Source organism: Phodopus roborovskii, unplaced genomic scaffold, assembly GCF_943737965.1.
Source record: "Phodopus roborovskii unplaced genomic scaffold, PHOROB, whole genome shotgun sequence".
Taxonomy (NCBI): domain Eukaryota; kingdom Metazoa; phylum Chordata; class Mammalia; order Rodentia; family Cricetidae; genus Phodopus; species Phodopus roborovskii.
In genome coordinates, this window is record NW_026125554.1 from 1,647,681 (window position 1) to 1,666,541 (window position 18,861).

Below are 18,861 nucleotides of genomic sequence, written 5' to 3' on the forward strand. Positions count from 1 at the left end.
AAAGCGCCAGGTCATCACGGACATGGGGGCCCTTGCAGTTCTGAAAGGCCCCTTCCCCGCCACCAATGCTGCACGTGGGTCAGGGCAGGGCCCCTTCCCAAAGCAAACAGGAAGCAAAGTCCCCACCAGCAGGTCTCTTTTGGCCATTAGGCCCACAGGCCCCAGAAGCAGCACTGATGGCTCAATCTAGTGTCCCTTCCTTGGGGAGTCCCCATGGGCAGCAGGACAAGCTGACACACCTCTGACCTGCCTCCTCCCCTCAGACTTCAAAAGATGGGAGGGAATTGTCTGAGGCTTGAGGTCTACAGGCAATACTGCCTTACTGCCTTGCTGTACCTGTCCTGGACAGGCCACTTGGTCTCCAGGGAACCCGTCCTGTACCACCCTGGCAGCATTGTGTTGTCAGATGCAGGTGTCTAGGCTCACTCATTCCCATTGAACTCATGTCCCCATTCTATTCTGGGGTGGCCACAGTGTGGAGCACACCTGAGTCCCATAGCCAGGAACCAAAAGACTGGCTGAGCATTCCTGTGGGGTTGTGTGGCTGCCGAGCACAGTCCAGCTCAGACCTGCTTGTTGTTGGCAATGGCTGTGTCCATCAAGGACACAGCCACCTTGAGGCCATAGTATTCAGTGTGGCGGCTGATGCAGGAGGCTGCCTTTTCTTCCCGTCATACCCACCCCCCCCAGCCCGGAAGTGGTGGGGTGTGGCCGTGCCAGAAACTAGTGATAACTGTCTCAGTACATTACCAAGGCTGTGTGGGAAGGACGCCGAGTGCAACTGGCTTGCCTGTCCTTGCAGAAACACACAGAGGCCACTGAGCAAACGTGTCCCCACCTCCTGCTCACCACACAGAAAAGATTCCAGAAACCACAGAGGAAACACACAAAACAATGCCAGGGAAACATATGTCAATGCTCTGGGAGCTATGTGTTCATATCAGTCTTTTTGGAAACTTCTGTAGGGGTGGCATACTAAGTAACATGGGACCCAAGCACACATGCCAGCCACACAGTAACCATGACACATGTACATTCAAACTCATTTATAAATGAAATAATAATAAAAAACAAACAAAAAATCAAACATACACGCGCATACACGCACAGAAACTTCCAGAAAATGGCTGTCCATAGCTGCCAGCAGGCTTCTGGTGTGTCAATGACATTTGATCTCACAGACATAATACTGATGACACAGGGCCCACAGTTCAAAGTAAACACACTCCTGGGCCTCTTGCTTCTAGTACATTCTCACAGGGCCCTCTGGCAGGCGATGGAAGCCTCACTGGCTGGGTGGCAGCATCAGCGACGGCGACGGTTCCTCTCCTCCAGGAGTTCATTGTCAAAGATTTCCTTTTCCCTTTAGGAAACAAGAGATGGCCGTGAGACACCAGGGCATCCACAATCTTGGAACAAGTGGTATGATGCATGCTAGGCTGGTACATTTATGCATTAAAGAAAAGAAAGATGGGCCAGGTGGTGGTGGCACATGCCTCTAATCCCAGCGCTCAGGAAGTAGAGACAGGTGGATTCTGTAAGTTCAATACCAGCCTGGTTTTGGACAGACTCCAAAACCACAGAGAAACCATCTTGAAAAACCACAATAAATAAGCAAACAAACCAGGTGGTCTATAGACAAGTTCCCGGACAGTCAGCATTACACAGATAAACCGTATCTCAAAAAACCAAACCAAAAGCAATGACAAAAAAACACAAAACTCCACAATTCTCCCACATGAGCTTGGGATGGAACCCAGGACTTCATATAGGCTAGAGGAGAAGCAGCCCTAGGCTGACTTTCTCTGCCTGTCCACACTTCCTCAATGGTTGGGACATTTTGCTGCTTTTGCCAAGGACCTACATTCAGTTCCCAGCACTCACACGGTGGCTCACAAACATCCATAACGCCAGTCCCAAGGGATCCAATGCCCTCTTCTGACATCTGCAGGCACCAGGCACACACACATGCATGTAGGCAAAGACTCATGTTCATAAAACAGACACATATAAAACAGCGTTATTTTAGGCATGATTGGGCAGTCAGCCTTGTAGGAACAAAGACCTGGATTCCTCTCAAGAGCAATATCAGCAGACAGCAGCAGGCGGGCCTTGCTCACCAAGTGCACACACGCATGCGCATATCCACACGCTCACAATATGGAGGCCAGAAGTTGACATTAGGCATTATCCCTCCATCTCCACTTTGATTTTGGAGACAAGTCTCCCACTGAACCTGGTCCTTGCTGATTAGGCTGCTGGCCTTCAGTCCAGAGTGTCCTCTTGTCTCCACCCTATCAGGGCTGGAACTATCAGCACACACAACCATTCCCAGATTTTTACATGGGCACTGGGCAACACTTCACCGACTGAATGAGACATCCTCTAGCCTAGGTAGCCCAGACTGGCCTGGACCTCAGGCTCCTCCTCACCTCCCAACACTGGGATGAGAACAAGTATGGATCCTTAACTGCTGGACATTGGGGACTGGATGCAGCCTTGAGAGCTGGTCCCAAGGCCTTTGCTGCAATGTCAACTTGGTGTCCAAATTTTGAAAATGACAGGAGCTATGCTCCCTGGGCAGGTAGGCTGGTGGGAGCCTCCATCTAACCTGGCTGCTCTGGCACTGAAAAGCCCTGTGTCACTGGCCCACTACCTGCCTGGGGAAGCTGACTTATCATTAGGGGCAATGTGGTCCAACATGCTAGTGCCTGGGTTATGGCTCAGGATGTAGAGACCCCATTGCAGCAGCGGCATCCTCTGCCTGTCACTTCCCTGCCCTGCCTGGCTCACATTGAGGTCTGGCAGCCTGCCCAGAGGTGGATTAGAGGCTCTGAGGCCACACATCTCAGGAGTGTAGCAGGCAGACAGGAGAGTTATCTTCATCCTGCTGCATTGCTGATGGCTATATTGCCTCTTAATCTTGCTGTGGGCCCATCACCAGCCACAATCACACCAGCCGCACCAGAGCAGGTCAGGCAAAGACCACACTGCCCGACACAAGGAGATTACAGGGGTCTCGGGCAGCACACGCGACCACAAGGGAGGCTGCTGCCTAGCCCCAGGATCCTGGCTTGCATCCAGCCGAGCACAGAGGAACAGCCTGCAGACCTGGGCCTCCATCCAGCCCCTGTCCAGCAACTGTGCACTGACACACAGCATCTGCACCACCTTGTGGAGAAGTGGGCTGAGCAGCCGTGTGGATCTTAGGAGACACAGCACAGCACAACACAGCGGCAAGGGGACCTACCGGTAGCTAAGTGTCGGGCCACGGATGTACTTCTGCTCGGCTGTCTTGTAATCCACTGACTCCACTGCAGAGATGGCACAGATGATTGCCTGGGAAAGAATGGAGAGGGTCAGTATGCAGAGAGTTAGCCTGGCATGCATGAGGCCCTGGGTTCCATTCCTAACGTCATATAAACCAGGTGTGATACACACCTGTCACTCCAGCCTCTAGAGATACAGAGGCAGGAAGATCATCAATGTTACCCCTCAGCTACATGGCAAATTCAAGGGAAGCCTAGGCTCCATGGGACCTTGTCTGGATGTATAACAGTTCTGAAAATCAAGAAACTACCTTTAATTTTTTTAAGGTAGTCACATTATGGTTTTGGCAAATATATCTGTTGTTTGAAATTGTCTCTGGTGGGCATAGTGGCACAAGTTTAATCCCAGCACTCAGGAGGCAGAGGCAGGTGGATCTCTGTAAATTCAAGGTTAGCCTGGTCTATAGAGTGAGTTCCAGGATAGCAGGGCATAGAGAAACCCTGTCTCAAAAAACAAAAACACAGGGAGGAAAAAAAAAGAAAGAGAAAAAAAGAAATGGTCTCACTGCAGCTTAGATTGGCCTGGAAGTCAGAATCCTCCTGCCTCAGCAGCTGTGTGCTGGGATGCTTGCCCGAACCATACCTTGGTGACAGGGTCTTTACTTTTTTTTATTTTTTATTTTTTGTTTTTTTGAGACAGGGTCTTATATCTTATGAGGTTGTGTCCCTTCAGTTTGGATAGGGAGTGAAGCTGTCCTCTGCAGGGCCCTCCAGGCCTATGGCACACAGGCTTAGCAGTGTCTGCGACACCTCCTCCATCAGGGGCTCCCTGTTCAGGACCATCATACCGTTCAACCCCAGGCACTGCTAAGCCCTAAGACAGCCAAAACCACCTAGTTTTAAGTTACACACTTAAGTAGTTCTGGGTGACTCCAGGGGCCAGGTGTGGCGGTCTGACCCATCACCCAAGTACTTAGGAGGCTGAGGTAGAAGGACCTCTAGTTTGAGGCCAGCCTAAGTTACAAAGCTAACACACAAAAGCTGGGCGTTGGTGGTGAACACCATTAATCCTAGCACTCGGAAAGCAGAGGAAGGTGGATCTCTGTGAGTTCGAGGCCAGCCTGATCTACAGAGCTTGTTCCAGGACAGGCTCCAAAGCAATACCAAGCAAAACCCTGTCCCGAAAAACCAAAATTAAAAAAAAAACCAAAAACACAAAGCTAGCACACAGCCCCACCCACAGCAATAAAGCAACTGGGGTGTGAACATCAAAGTCTGTCCAGAGAGCACAGCTGGCGCCTTCTTTAACTGACTTGCACTTGCTCCTCCTAGAACCCTCAGCCTGGGTCCTGGGGTACTCACCTCGGGCAGCAGCACGTCCAGGATGAAGCGAATGCGGTCTCCGCTGCCGTGTGCGGGCACCTCACCATCCATGTCTCGGCAGATGCCCTGCAGGTACTCCACCACTTCATCCAGCTGTGCCTCATCCTCCAGGTACGTCTCCACACATGTCACGTACTGGCCAGAGCTCAGGAATGTCTTCAGCCAGCGTGAGGGCTTGCGGCTATGCAGGATAGCCCGCAGGTGGCTCTCTGCACCCTTGGCCTTCACAATGTACTCCACTAGCTTCTGGTTGGCTCTGTCCCGTGCGGCCCTGGAGCGGTCTGGCAGCACCTTCCTAAATGGCCGCCACTGTCCTGGCTGGCTATCCCCCACAGGCTCCTCTGGGTCCCCTTTGCCCAGCTGAGGAAACCTGGTCCCCAGAACATCCTGTTGGATGGACTTGCGCACAGGGTAGCCTGCAAGGGGAAGACACACGGGGAGCTTGTGTCCCTTCACCTCCCCACTCTCTTCAGAGCTCTTGTGCCCATGAGGAGAATCCTTGTTCTGGGACCATCAGGTGTGCCAGCTAAATGCCCCAGTGTGAAGGCAGTACTCCTCAGATCTGACACACAGCTGCCCACCTGACAGGGATGCAGGACAGAGGGGGGCAGCTGAGATCACAGAGCTCTGCCCAGAATGGGACTGGGACCTCATGCATGCAACAAGGACAGCAGGAGGCTCAGGATAATGGTCTCTCAAGGACCAAAGGCAGACCCGTGTTGAAGAACACTTATACGTACTGATATCAGCAGCGTAATATTCCAAGAAAGATCCAGCGAAGGAGCCGCAGCCTGTGGAGGGCACGAGAAAGGGCCGTTCTCAGACCTGTGCCCTGCCAGGTCCTGTGGCTCAGGACTCCTGGACAGGAGCTTTCTGGTTTGTGCTTGACCCTGAGGCAGGTCTGTGGAGTGCAAGTCTGTCCACTGCCCCAGGAAGGAGCTGCCAGGGGTTCAGGTGACAGCCAGTCACCACAGAGACAGTGCTGTGCAGAGGAGCTGGGCCTTCAGTCAGGAGGGCTGCACCTGCTCCTACCTTCCACAGAAACAGTATCGTCACAGGTCAGCCAGGCCAAGACAGGATGTAGGACAGGGACCACATCCACCTCAGCCCCTCCATCCTGCCCTCAAGAGGTGCCAGTGGTGTGGTACACGGCCCCAGCCCCACACACGCCCTGGGGTACAGCCCACATACCCAGCCGCACACGGTAGTCGGTGATAAGTGAGACACACCAGCCGATGGCCTGGGCGAAGTCCTCCTTGGCTCTTTCCTACAAGATCAACAACAGGGCACAAGGGGCTGTGGCAGCGCTAAAGGCTCTGAGCCTTAGTTTCCTAGGCTTTAGACAGAGGGAGGTGCTGTGTGGGCTGGCCATCTCAGTGATACCACACTGAGATAAGCCCCTTCAGGTGAAGCAGCCAGCAAATCACCGGACTGACAATTGACATTTACATTACTTTTTAGACAGTCTCATGTAGTTTGGGCCATGTCTATAACCAAGGCCAGCCTTTGGACTGTTAACCCTACTGTCTCAGCTTCTAGCTAGCACCTCATACTTGACCTGTGGGTATGGGCCACCCCCAACTCCCCCAGGCACCTTGGGGATGCTGTATCCCACACCCAGATTTGTGTTCATGCTCACACGTGTGGAGGCTACAGTGGGTGCTGGGTACCGTCATCAGCTGATCTACATCTCTGTTGAGATAGTCTCCCTGAACCAGGAGCTTGACTGACTTGGCTAGAATGGCTGGTCAGCGAGCCCTATGTATCCTCCTGTCTCCATTTTCCAGGGCTGGGGAAACAGCCATGTACCGCTATGCCTTCCCCTTTCAGTGGGTTCTGGGAACCACGCTCAGATCCTCATACTGGTACACTTTACCGACTGAATGTTAGTGATGAGACAGACACATGCCGGGTCTGTGTCTACATCAAGCAGAGCTCATCATTGCCTCAGTGCCCACACTGCCTACTGTTTCCCAAAGTTGCTACGCAGAAGGCCTGACTATAATGGCCATGCTCAAGAGCAGTGACGCCCAACTGCTCAATACAGACCATTACCCCCCACAGCCTGGTACTTTGGTCTTCGTAGTAAATAGAACAAAATAAGTGTTCCTGGCCAGGCAGATAAAGCTCATTCAGGAAGGCAAGTTCAAATCCCCAGAACAACATAAAATCAGATGCGGCAGTATATTCCTAGGGTGAGACAGGATGTGGAGACAGGAGAATCCAAAGAGCTGGAGAGCCAGTGAGCCTGAGATACACAGCACAGTGGAAACAAAAAGGGTCAAGGACCAACACCAGAGGCTGTCCTCTGACATTCATAGGGGTGACTTGGCACACACACTCACAAACAAAACAAAGGTGACAATACCAACACGACTGCACATGTGCATATGTGTGCACATATACACACCCCACAAGCCACAACCTACCAGCAGTGTGTGCTTTTCCTTACAGTCAAAGTGCTTGAGCCTTCGAAGAGACACGGTGATTCTTGACAGAACAGAAGCCAAGGTCAGCACAGGTAGCTTCCTCCCAGGGGAGGTACCCCTCCTCTGACACTTAACCCCACTCTGGGCTGCAGCCCCTCCGTGCCACTGGGGACCCAGGTTCCTACCCAACCAGCCACCCTCGGGTACACACAAGTGTCCAGGGTCACCATCTGTAAGGTGCCTGAGGGACCTCATGTGTGCTGCTGACCTGACAGAGGACCCTGAGCCAAACTGGTCAGAGCCAGTTCAATCAACGAAGCTCTGCTTCGGTGCAGCATGATGTGGGGACCGGGATAGAGGCTCTAGCCGTCTGGCTGAGGCACCAAATGGTGCTGTGGACGCTGGACTGTGTCAGCAGCTCCAGTCACGGCCACCACAGAGGTCTCCATCCCTGTTCAGACCCTAACCATTAGAATACTAACCCTCTGCCCTTGGGGTTCATGTTGCCCTCAATGAAGAGAACGCTGGCTTTCTTGTCTCTCCTCCGAACGCTCTTCACCTGTGGGCAAATTGGGACAACAAAGCAATGACAAGGGCCCTATCCCCCTCCTCTCAGGCCTTCTCCAGGACTTGGGCTGGCTAGCTAGCCTAGTGCTGGGACGTGACCTGCTTCAGGCCCCCATTGTGTCCTAGGGTGGGGCATGAATGTACCTAGGGCTACCCTTGGCAAAGCAAGCCCACTGGCCACATGACAGGCCTTCAGTGGGGCTGAGATACCCTTTTGTTTTTTATTATTATTATTTTGCTTTGTAGACAGTTCTCATGTAGCCCAGGCTAGCCTCCAACATTCTCTTGTAGTTTGGAACCGTGCTTCTGCCTTAGCCTCCTGTGTGCAGGGATTAACAGGCGTGTGTCAACAGGGGTGGCACATCCATGTCCATGTAAGGGGTCAGGATGGAGGGGACTTGAAGAATCCATTCCTAAACTCGGCAGAGCACATGCTCACATAGGCTTCCTGACGGTGGCTTGGCATGTTAAATGGCATTCACCAAATAACCAGGCTTGTCGTGCCTGATCCTTCCAGTGTTAACAGAGCCTCCAAACATGTCTGAGCAGGGGGAACAGGAGCTGAGATGAAGGACCTGCTGCCCACAGCAGGTGGCAGCTACACTTACCACGGCTGGCCAGAATGGGTATTTTTGGTATTTAAGCCAGACCAGCATTCCTACTTCAAATGATCGTGGTTCTAGGATTAAAAGGAAGGAAAAGAAAGGCTGAGTCAAATCCACCTCAAGTACAGTTTAGACAGAAAAAAAGAAAACCCACGTTCATCACAGCATTATTTAAACCCAACTCCAACCTCATCTACCAGGAAACCCTGACCTTGGGGGCAGACACAGGATTCACAGAATGGGAGTCTCAGTGCCCATGATGGGCCATGAGGTCATGACTGTGTATGTCCTGTGGCAAGGGACGACGTCAGCAGTAGGATGGATGAGTTCCATCCCAAAACCCCCATCTCTAAGTCTAACACCCTTCCAAAAGCAGACATTTAGATAATTGTATCCATGCCAGGTGTGGTTCATGACACACCTGTACATTTTGGTCCACACCAAAATGTACATTATATAATCACATGGCTCACAGAATAAACTGTCCTCCCAGGACTACCAAGTTCAAGGAAATCTGAGAAACAGAGGTCACAAAATGCAGAAAACACAATATTCTCAGAGGAGGAAAAGTCACTCTTTACTGTGGTTTGAGACAGGGGTCTCTGTAGACCAGGCTGGCCTAGAACTAGAAATCTACCTGTCTTGGCCTCCCAAGTACTGGGATGACAGGCGTGCAACCTCACCTGGTTTATGGGGTACTGAAGATAGAGCTGAAATCAGGGCTTTATCAGTGCCAGACAAGCACTCTACCACGGAGCCACAGCCCTGGCTTTCCTTCCTTCCTTTCTATCTATCTATCTAGCTATCTATCTAGTCTAGATATCTATTTATTTGGGTTTTTTAAGACAGGGTTTCTCTGTGTAACAGCCCTGGCTGTCCTGCAACTCGCTCTGTAGACCAGGTTGACCTTGAACTCAAGAGATCTGCCTGCCTCTGCCTTCTAAGTGCTGGGATTAAAGGCATATGCCACCACCACCCGGTTTTGTTTTTTATTTTTAAGGCAGGATTTATTATGTAGCCCAAGCTGGCCTTCAACTTGCAGGGATCCCTCTGTCTGCACCTGGCTTTCTGCATAAGCTTAACATTTTCTATTCACCAAGAATCCAAGAATGAGGGACTGGTATAGACTGTTAAAGCTTTAGCATCAGGAAAACTAGCAGGAAGTGGAGCGAACACCGCCATGTCTCCCTCTAAAGGCTTCTTGGGCTGGCAGACACTTGGGGAGGGGGACATGGCTCTGAGAAAGGTGACAACCTATTCAGAAGCACCAAGCACCTCGGAGAGTCTGGCTGGGAACTGACAATTGTCACGAGCTTGGTCTGGTGGGTTAGGGAAGCCGTCAGCTCAAGCTTGTCATGGAAGGACACCAGATGCCAAAGATCCTAACGTCTGGAAGCTGAGGTCAGACCTGTGTTTGCCTCTGCAGTCGGTATGGTCTGATCTTTGGAACTGACCTAAATGATGAGGACCTGCAAGGTGCAGCTCATACCAGCACCTAGATCTTCCTAATATACTAGGTACTCAGCAGGATCTTAGCCCTGTGTACTCAGCTCTGGGACTCATGCACACTAAGAAGGAATGGAAGGTGAGTTGGGGATAGAATCTGGCTGGCCCTCACTAAGAATACTGATGCTCTGCAGGTGTCACCTGCCCAGGAAGCTGCTGACAGCTTCAGCCTACCCTGTATCATCTGGGCCACATTGTCTTGCCTGGCTCAGAAGAGGCCCTGGGTTCTTCGGTGGCTGAGCTGTGCCTGTGCACTCAGCAGCCCTGACTCACACGTCATTCTTGGTTATACACCCCATCCATGGAGTACTTTTAGGGAGGACCCACACTTCTAGGATGAACACGGGTCCCTGTACCATTGGCAAAGATAGCTCTGCCCAAGTGAGGGCAAAAGAGCCTACGTCTTTATCCAGTGTGCCCAGAAAAGGGCAGGACCAATGCTGACTTCCATGCATGGCTGCTACCTCTCCTAAGTCCTCTGCCTCCTCTCAAAGCACCATTAGAGAGGGGACAAGGTGACAGGTCTCGAGCCAGCGCATAAAAACTGAAACAGTGCCAGGTATGAAGGTGCAAGCCTTTCAACCCAGCACTCTCACAGCAGAGGCAGGGAGATCTCATTGAATCAGAGGCCAGCCCGGTCTACATAGCAAGTTCCAGGCCAGTTAGAAGTACACAGTGAGACCCTGTCTAAACACAAAAACACCACCAGCACCAAACAATGAGATGGCTTTATGGAGGGCTGTGCAGGGACCCTCACCCCCTGCTCTCAAGTGGAGCATCCCCTCACCGTGATACAGAAGGATCTGGGGTGGCTCCTCCTCCTCTTCCTCCTCCTCTAGCAGGGAGTGGATAGACTTGAACCCTGTGGACTCTTCTGAGGACACAGGATCTGCTGAAACAGAAGGACACCACTAGATTGCCACCCCTCACCCTGTAAAGGGCTAGCGACAAAGAGCCATCTACGACAAAGGACAGAGCCTGCATAGAATTCAACAAGGGAACACCCTGTGGTCAGACCTGTGTTTGCCTTTCTTTAAAATCCTACATGTACTTGTGTGTGCATGCATGTTGTGTGTGTGTGTATATATGCTTGTATGTAGTTTATGTGTGTACGTGCCTGTGTGTGCATACATGTGTGAGCATGTTGTGTGTGCTTCTATGCATGTGTGTGTCTGAGTATGTTGTGTGTGTGACCATGTTCTACGTTTGTGTCTGTGCATGCTTGTGTGCAGTTTGTGTGTGCATGTATGTGTGTGCATGCACATGTGTGCACTTGAGTACACACATGAAGATCAGGACTCCTTTGTGGAGTTAGTTCTCTCCTTCCACCCTGTGGGCTCCTGGGATCACACTTAGGTCACTAGGGACTGCAGAGATGGCTCAGGAGTTAAGAGCCCTAGCCATTCTTCTAGAGGTCCTGAGTTCAATTTCCAGCAACCACATGGTGGCTCACAACCATCTGTAATAGGATCTGATGTCCTCTTCTGGCCTGCAGGTTTATATGCAGAGCACTCATACATAAAATATAAAATTAATTAAGAAACAAAAAACAGACACTAAGTTTGGTGGTGAGTGTCTTCCTAGGCTAAGCCATTTCACTGGCTCTCCTTTTTTGTTTAAATTCTGGTGCTAGGGATGAACAAAGGGTCTCTCACTTGTCAGGCAAGTGCTCTAGCTCTGAGCTGCAGCCTTTTAAGATGTACTTCATCTTAAAATAAACAGGAGAGCAGCACTCAGGCCACCAAGTGCAGCACTCAATGACAGAAAGTGTGAACTCCAGGTGCATGTGGATGCACAGAGACTGCATCCCCAGAACAAAAAGGTAACTGCAAACAAGACCAGAGACAGTCCCCAAGATGGTGGAGAGGATCAGCTACTCCTGAAGCCCGTGCCAGGCATAGGATGGCCTTGTGAAGGCTCCTACTGTGTCTCTCATCCCCTAGACTACACACCTGATTCCTGAATGTCCCTGCCAGAGCTCAGTGGGTCAAGACAGATTTGGACAGGACCAGCCCCTGGCTGCAGCCATTCACGGGTTTCAGAATGACCTAATGCCCTGAGCACCCCCCTCACTAGCTGGGAGTGTGCTTTCAACCCTAACTGCTCCCCCAGCTCTTCCTGGGCTCTACTCTAGTCAAACATGAAGACACCTATCTGCAAGAAGAGCTCAGAGTACACCTGAGAACCCCACAGCAGGTGTCCCCGCCCGCCCATGGTTACCTTCCTCCGCTTTGTCACTATCACCAGCACTCCGCAGCATCGTGGCCTCCCCACACCAGCTCCTAGGGGAGGACACCGCCCCCACAGTTCCAGTCCCCAGCTGCCTGGCCGGTGGGTTCTGGCCTCCATCCAAGCGTGGCCTCTTTGTGGGTTGTCCTCTGCCTCTCTCAGAGGCCGGGAGCAGCCTGCTGCTGCCTGATGGTGTAACCTGGCCACAGCCTATCCCCCCGGCACAGGGGTCCTCTTCCCAGGTTTGGGAGAGCAGCCTAGGCAAAGCTGGGGTCACACAGCTGCTTGCCTGTCCCTCATTCTCTGCAACACTCTCTCCCTTGGAAAGGCGAGACTCTGTTTTGTGGCGTCGGGTAGGTTTTTCTCCCAAATTCTTCCGCCTCTTATTGGTTGTGTCCTCCTGTCCATGGTCCAGTCGTGACCCAGAACTGTCCTGAGAACCCTCTCCAGTGGGGGAAGGCAATGCTGCTCTTGGGGTTCCATTCTTTGAGAGGCCTGTCTTACGGTTGCACCTGGTGTCCTCTTCAGATGCAGACAACTCTGACAGGCTTTGTGAGACATACTCCCACCTCCTCTTGGACATATGCTGAGCAGCCACATCTTCACCATCTTCACCACGGAAAGATGGAGAGGGAGCACTGGGGAGCCATGAGGCCATATCTGCGTGTGGTTTCTCTTTTTGGGACAGTGTGGTCTCGTCTTCCATCAGATGGCTTTCAGGACTCAAACTAGTCCTCTCATTCAAGAGATCCAGGGCTACTCGCAGGGAGCGTCGATAGGTCAGCTCCTCCAGGGGAGTAGCCGGGACCTCATTCTGAGAGGCTATGGAAACAAAGATACACACAATGAGAGCTCCTCCACTCAAGTGCCTAGGGCTTAGCATCCCAGCAGTATAGCAGCAGACTCAATGACCACACCAAGTGCCTGGCGCCCGTCTCTACCAAACAACAGGCAGGCCTGGCACTGCTCTGCTATGTATCTCCCACAAAAAGAGGACAAAGCCAAGACATGGCTATACATTCACTATAAACTATGACTAAAGAACAGCACACACCCAGAATGACCTCAGCCTGACTAGCTGACTGCAAAATCCCTCCAAGTTCCAAAACAATGCTGTGTACAAACATACCTAAATATCTTGCACTGTTTATTTGAATGGAGTATCAGGGACAGCTTCATTCTCACTGGGCACACTGCCTCCATCTACCAGACCCACATCTGGCACCTGATTAATAAATACTAAAAGGTCCTTACCATCAAGCAGCCCTCAATACTCTGAGCCAGCACTGAGGATGCCCTTGCTCTCTCAGCAAGGTGGCCAGCATCCTGGATAGCTGTTGGCTCCAGGAGATGAAGCCCTTGTTCCGGCTCCCCTGGCCTGTCCCTGCTGGTGTGACTCACTCATACTCTCAATCTGGGAACAAGGAGCCTCTGACACTGGCTCTGCTGGGTGTGATTCCCAGTATGTAGGACCCTTGCAGTGTGTGCCAGCACCAGGTCTGGAGTGGGTGCAAAAGAAGTCTAGATCAACCACAAGAGGAAGAGATGGAGGGTGCTGAACTGAGGCCCTATACACACAAAAGAAGCAGAGTCCTACCCAACACGCAGCCAGACTCATCCTACCAACAGTAAGTGCAGGTGACATGGAGTAGCAGCTAAAAAGCTGACCATTCTGTCCTTGCTCCCCTGGGTTTTTTAATTGGCTGTATGTATGTATGTGTATGTATGTATGTATGTATGTATGTATATATATATATGTATATATATGTATGTATATGTATATGTATGTCTATCTGTATCTATGTTACGTATGTATGTTATATATGCACATGTCTGTTTACATGTTATATAAGCATGTATGTGTCTCTATTATGTATGCACATGTGCCTGTCTTATGTTTTATGTATTCATGTCTATATGTTATGTATGCATGTGTGTTTCTGTCTCTATGTCTATCTGTATGTTGTGTATGCATGCAGTGGTTCCAAAGACTAAATACAAGACTTCATGTAAGCAGGACTCTTATCATGGAGCTACAAGCCCCAGCCCGGTATTTACTACTGGAAAGGTTGAGCCTGCAGAATGGCTTGCCTGGGACCTGCAATCCCACCAACTCCACCTTCCCAGTCCTTCTGACTCCAAGCTTCAAGGCCTTCCCAGCCCCATATCATGGCCTTTGGGGCTCAGGGGATGGTGGGCTCTCTGCTGCTGTGGGAGCAGACATTCTCTCCTGCCCTCCTTGCCCATCACATGGCTCTAAGGTGGTTCTTGCCATCTGGCAGACCTGGTTTTGGCTGAGGTCTGAGAAGCAGTTGGTGTGCGGGGGACTACAGCTGGAACCCGCCTGGGGGTCAATACCTGTGGTCCCAGCCCCAGAAAGGCCTCGGCATGAGGACTGCCACCACTTCCAGGCCTGCCTCAGCTGCAGTATGACACTATCTCAAAAGCTAAGAAACAAAGGAAAACATAGAAGCAGAGAATACAGCTCTGTAAGCAAGTAGAGCTAGCTGGCTCTGGTGGGGGCTAAAAAAAGCAGGTGTCAAATTGGGAATACGTGTACTACGCACAAGGCCCTGGGTTCTGTTCCCCAGCACACATGAACACATCATCAAAGCACTGGGGACTCGGAGCCTGGGAATCAGGAGTTCAAGATCAGCCTCTGCTATACCACCCTGTCTCAAAGCCCAAGACAACCCTTGGCTACATGACACCCTGTCTCAAAACGGGAAAGAAAAAAAAAAGCAAGCAAGTCCATGTTTTCTTTTCTTTTGTGAGGTTCCCCGTAATGAAGAAATGTGGAGAAAATGGGCCTGCTGATGTGCACAGCACCTTGGTGGCCGCCGTGCTGCAGCCCTTACCCAGGAAGGCAGCAATGTTCTCAATGTGTGACTTCTGCAGCACCTCCACGGCTGAGCTCTTCACCTGAATCCTGCGGCGACAAAGAGCCAGTTAGTGCCACCAGCCTACAAACCCTACTGTCCAGATGTCCCTCTCAACCTTTCATTCCCAGGGAAAGTCACACTGAAGGGACAGGCAGGGACACACGGCTTGAGGTGACAGGCAGCCAACCAGGGCGGATGTGGCTTTTTTCCTCTTTTTTCCCCCATTTTTAAGAAAGGAAAGGTCGGCTGGAGTTAAGAGTAAAAATAAATTCAAATTGGGACTTTCATGAGGCAAATCCGACTTTCAACTGCACAAATAACTCCTTTGTTAGGCTTTCTGAGTAGCCGCTAATGTCACTGAGAGCTGTTTACAGCCCAGCAGGCGCATTTTAGTTTAAAAGGACGCACTTTCCTTTTAAACTCAAGTATTCAATTACCTTCCCTGCCGCAGGGAATGAGAGAGCTGGGGACTGAGTGGTGGCAGGCTCTGAAGATGGTGATAGGAAGAACTGGGCTGCTGGGCCCAGGAGACAGTCGGCCAGTGGACTCTTCACAAGTGAGGACTGTGTCTGTCGGGGACAGTATGCAGGCCCACACCAACATCGTCCTTGCAGATGACCCATGAAGGGTCACCAGATACAGGACAATGGAATCCTGCCGCCCATCTGCCTTTCCGGTACAGAAACATGTTTTTCCTTTAGTGGTGTGGTGGGCATGGCACAGCCGGGGCAGTAATAAAATACGCTGGTTCTTGGTGAGAGGGGAGACCCCAGTGTGGCTCCCTGGGGATAATTTCTATTTATTCACCCTTGAGACCTCTCTCCCTGCAGATCCCTATGCCTCATATAAGGCACCAACTTGAAATTGGTGTCAAATAAAACTCATTGTGCCCTCCATGAAGCAGGCTTCTCTCCCTTTTTTGAGAATCACTTTAGAAACCTCAGTCAGAAGGGGAAAGATAGTATTAAAAAAGAAAAAGAAAAACCACACTTAACTTTTCCGTTAGCGAGAGTATTTGGACATCTAGAAATAATTCTTTTTTTCTCTTGTTTTTCACTGAAGTCTCAGTTATGGCCAAAACCTATGTGTAAAAAAATAAAGAATTCTTGTTACGGCGCTGTGAAGAAAATGACATGTAGCAAGCCCTTCCCAAGGTGATGGCCACAGGATTTAACAGATCCCTAAGAGAAACTGAGGCACATGAGACCATGGCCATCCCAGGTCAGGGCATGGACTTAGCACTTCCTGCTAAATTGCTAGAAAGCACCCCTGAAACACCAGTTGCTCCCCATCTGGAGACTCCTAGCTAGATACTTCCCCATAATCCGAAGACTTCCACACCTTTTTATAGCTGACTCTGGTTATTTTTATGTTTTTTTTTTCTTTTCCTTAGTGTGAAAAATAGTTAATGACAATTCCAGATATAAAGGCTCCTAAGTGCCAGACCAAAACCCGGTGGAGTGAAGGGAATCTCGGGACAACATGCCAGCAGATCTGGGCACCAAGCATTCAGGCTCAACTCTTGTTCCAGAGTCACTCCAAGGAAGCGGAGACTGATAAAGACTTTATTGTCACCAAAAGTCATTTCTAACTCCACAAATTAAGAGAATAAGAGCTGTCACCTTTGCAGGCCACAATCGTTTCTCCCATCGGCAGAGGACATACTTGGCATCCGTCATGACTCGGAGCTGGGCAAAAGAGAGAAGCTATGCTCACGGTGCTACAGGGCCTGATGCCAGAGCTGCCCTGCAGAAAAATAAGTGTAAAAAATATGTGTGATGGTTTAGAAAGGCATTTGCTTGCATTCGGTGACATTCACACAGACAGGAGCTTCAAGGGCAGAAGGTGGTCTCACACACAGCTTCCAGGAGACATGTCAGTTTAGAACCCAGCCATGAGACAGTCGAGTGCAGGGCCCTGGAACCTGAGGAAGTGGCTGCAATAGCCGGCCCCCTCCTTCTCAGCAGCACCCAGGGCACCCAGAACAGCAGCAGGCATTCCAGTCAAAGCTCACAACCCTCTAAACCTTAGGCCTGAAGGGTGACTGCAGCACACACAGGACACACACACAGCTGTCCTGTTCCCTGGAAGGACAGGGACAGATGCAAGCGTTCATGATATGACACCCCTGGCAGAGGCAGCCTGGCTGTGGACAGAAATGGAAAGGTGGGGGAGGGGGGAACCAAAGCAGCAGGAAGGACACCAGGGACAGGAAGAGACCCACCAGCAGAAACAAGGGTTCATGTCTAGAAGGACTGACAGAAGCAGGAGAGGGTTTCCAGAGGGGGTACAGGCAGCAGAGTTGGGGACCTGACAGCAAATACAGAAGTCCCAACAAGGATGGGATTCAGGAGGCACATAAGGACTTCTAAGCAGGTATGGGAAGGGAAATCAGGTAACAAAAGATGGGGCTCAGCTAGCAGAGGGTTTGGGAAGCAAAGGAGGTTCAGGGAGAAGAGTCAGGCAGGAGATGGGGCTTGCAGCAGGAACCAGGTTCACAGAATGAGAGCGGCACAGGAATAAAAGATGGGGTTCATATAGGGGACTGAGATTTAGGCTGTAAAAATTGGAGTTCAACAGGAAATACAAGGTTTGTAGCAATGATGAAAGGTCAAGGTATGGTGACAGGGAGCAAAGGAGGCAAACACTGGAACTCAGACATGGATCTCTATTCACAACAGGGATAGGGTTTAAATAGGATATTTTGGGTTCAGACTGTAGAGAGGGGTGCAAAAGGAAGAAATAGGGGTTCAGGACGCACAGTGGGATCCACGATGTAAACTCAGAGTTCTCTGCTGAGAACACAGGTTCAGGCTGTAGAAATAGAGTACCAAGCAAGAAATTGGCGGTTCAGGTTACAGAGAGGTGGGTCGAGTAAGAAATGTTGGGTTCACAATGCAGAACTAGGTTAATACGGGGGCTTCCAGCAGGAAATTCGGGATCTCAGCAAGGACACAGGTCCAGGCTGCAAAGAGGGGGAGATTAGGCAGAAAATCAGGGATTCAGGCTGCAGAACATGAATATTAGGCCGTTAACACAGGGTTCAGGCTGCAGAAGATAGGATCAGGCCGGAAGTACGGGGCTCTCAGAGGGACGGGGGCTCAGACTACAGAGAGGGGGACTCAAGCAAGAAATACAGGGTTCACAGAAAAAAACTGGAGGTTCTCAGCACCCAAGGGGCTCGGCCGCACATGGGCTAAACGCAGAACCGGACGCGGCCCAGCGGGTCCGGCCCAGCCGCCGCCCTTCCCCAGGCTCTCCGCCTGCTCCCCGCCCGGCCCTCCCAAGGCCGCAGCGGGCTCACCCACCCCCAGCCCGCCCGATGCGGCGTCCGAGCCTGAGCGACCAGGCCGCGGCGGTCCCAACGGCGGAAGCCCGCCCGCCAACCGCCGCTGCAAGCTCGCGCGCTCACCGCCTTCACCGCCGCGCAGATCCCCGCGGGCCAGGGGCGGGGCCAGCCTCACAGCAGCACCAGGCCCTGCCCACACCCCCGCCCAATTGGAGGTGCGTACCTGCGTCTAGGCCCCGCCCCCCAGAGCGCGGCCTCTGACGGGCTACGCCCCAAGCCCACCGGTCACGCCCCCAACCGCCTTCCCTCCTGCCCATCTACTTGAGGTGTGCAGAGAAGGCCAGAGGCAGGGTAGACCTCGCTGCCCGCGCCAAGTCTCCCGTTGCTGCCCAATGTGAGGCTCGAATTTACGTCTTGGCCCCTCCCTTAGACGATGGAGGCCTCGCCAGGTCACACCCCGGGTTACAGACCACGCCCCTAACTTTCCCACAACCTGCGGAGGTAGAGCAGGCAGGCCCCTTTTCCACTCAGGTTCCTGCCACTGTCTTTACACGGAAGAGGGGATTCGGGGTTGGAAAGATGAAGGCCTCACCGAGGTTTGCACATGGCCCCCTGACAGAACCCTCTAGTACCTTCCAGCTTCTGGAGTAATACGATTCCCACCCTTGTGGAAAAAGCCATCAAGTGAGGAAGGACATGTCC

At 51.6% G+C, this 18,861-nt stretch overlaps 1 protein-coding gene across 4 annotated transcripts; it reads right to left on the bottom strand.

The window, feature by feature from the left end:
• Positions 1–1,031: 1,031 nt before the first annotated feature.
• Positions 1,032–18,397, bottom strand: Pwwp3a (PWWP domain containing 3A, DNA repair factor). 4 transcript variants are annotated; one of them, XM_051177403.1, is made up of 14 exons: positions 18,283–18,397; positions 16,493–16,616; positions 15,866–15,951; positions 14,847–14,917; positions 11,980–12,810; positions 10,547–10,651; positions 8,257–8,327; positions 7,564–7,640; positions 7,082–7,142; positions 5,844–5,919; positions 5,393–5,443; positions 4,632–5,068; positions 3,251–3,339; positions 1,032–1,363 (listed from the first exon to the last, which is right to left on the bottom strand). In XM_051177403.1, exons 2-14 carry the CDS (start codon positions 16,547–16,549, stop codon positions 1,306–1,308), a joined length of 2,070 nt encoding a protein of 689 aa, XP_051033360.1. In that variant the 5' UTR covers positions 16,550–16,616; positions 18,283–18,397; the 3' UTR covers positions 1,032–1,305. The 4 variants fall into 4 exon arrangements, with proteins under 4 accessions (XP_051033360.1, XP_051033363.1, XP_051033359.1 ...); XM_051177406.1 differs by lacking the exon at positions 18,283–18,397 and adding an exon at positions 18,179–18,276 and having other exon boundaries at positions 10,547–10,648; XM_051177402.1 differs by lacking the exon at positions 18,283–18,397 and adding an exon at positions 18,179–18,276.
• Positions 18,398–18,861: the final 464 nt, after the last annotated feature.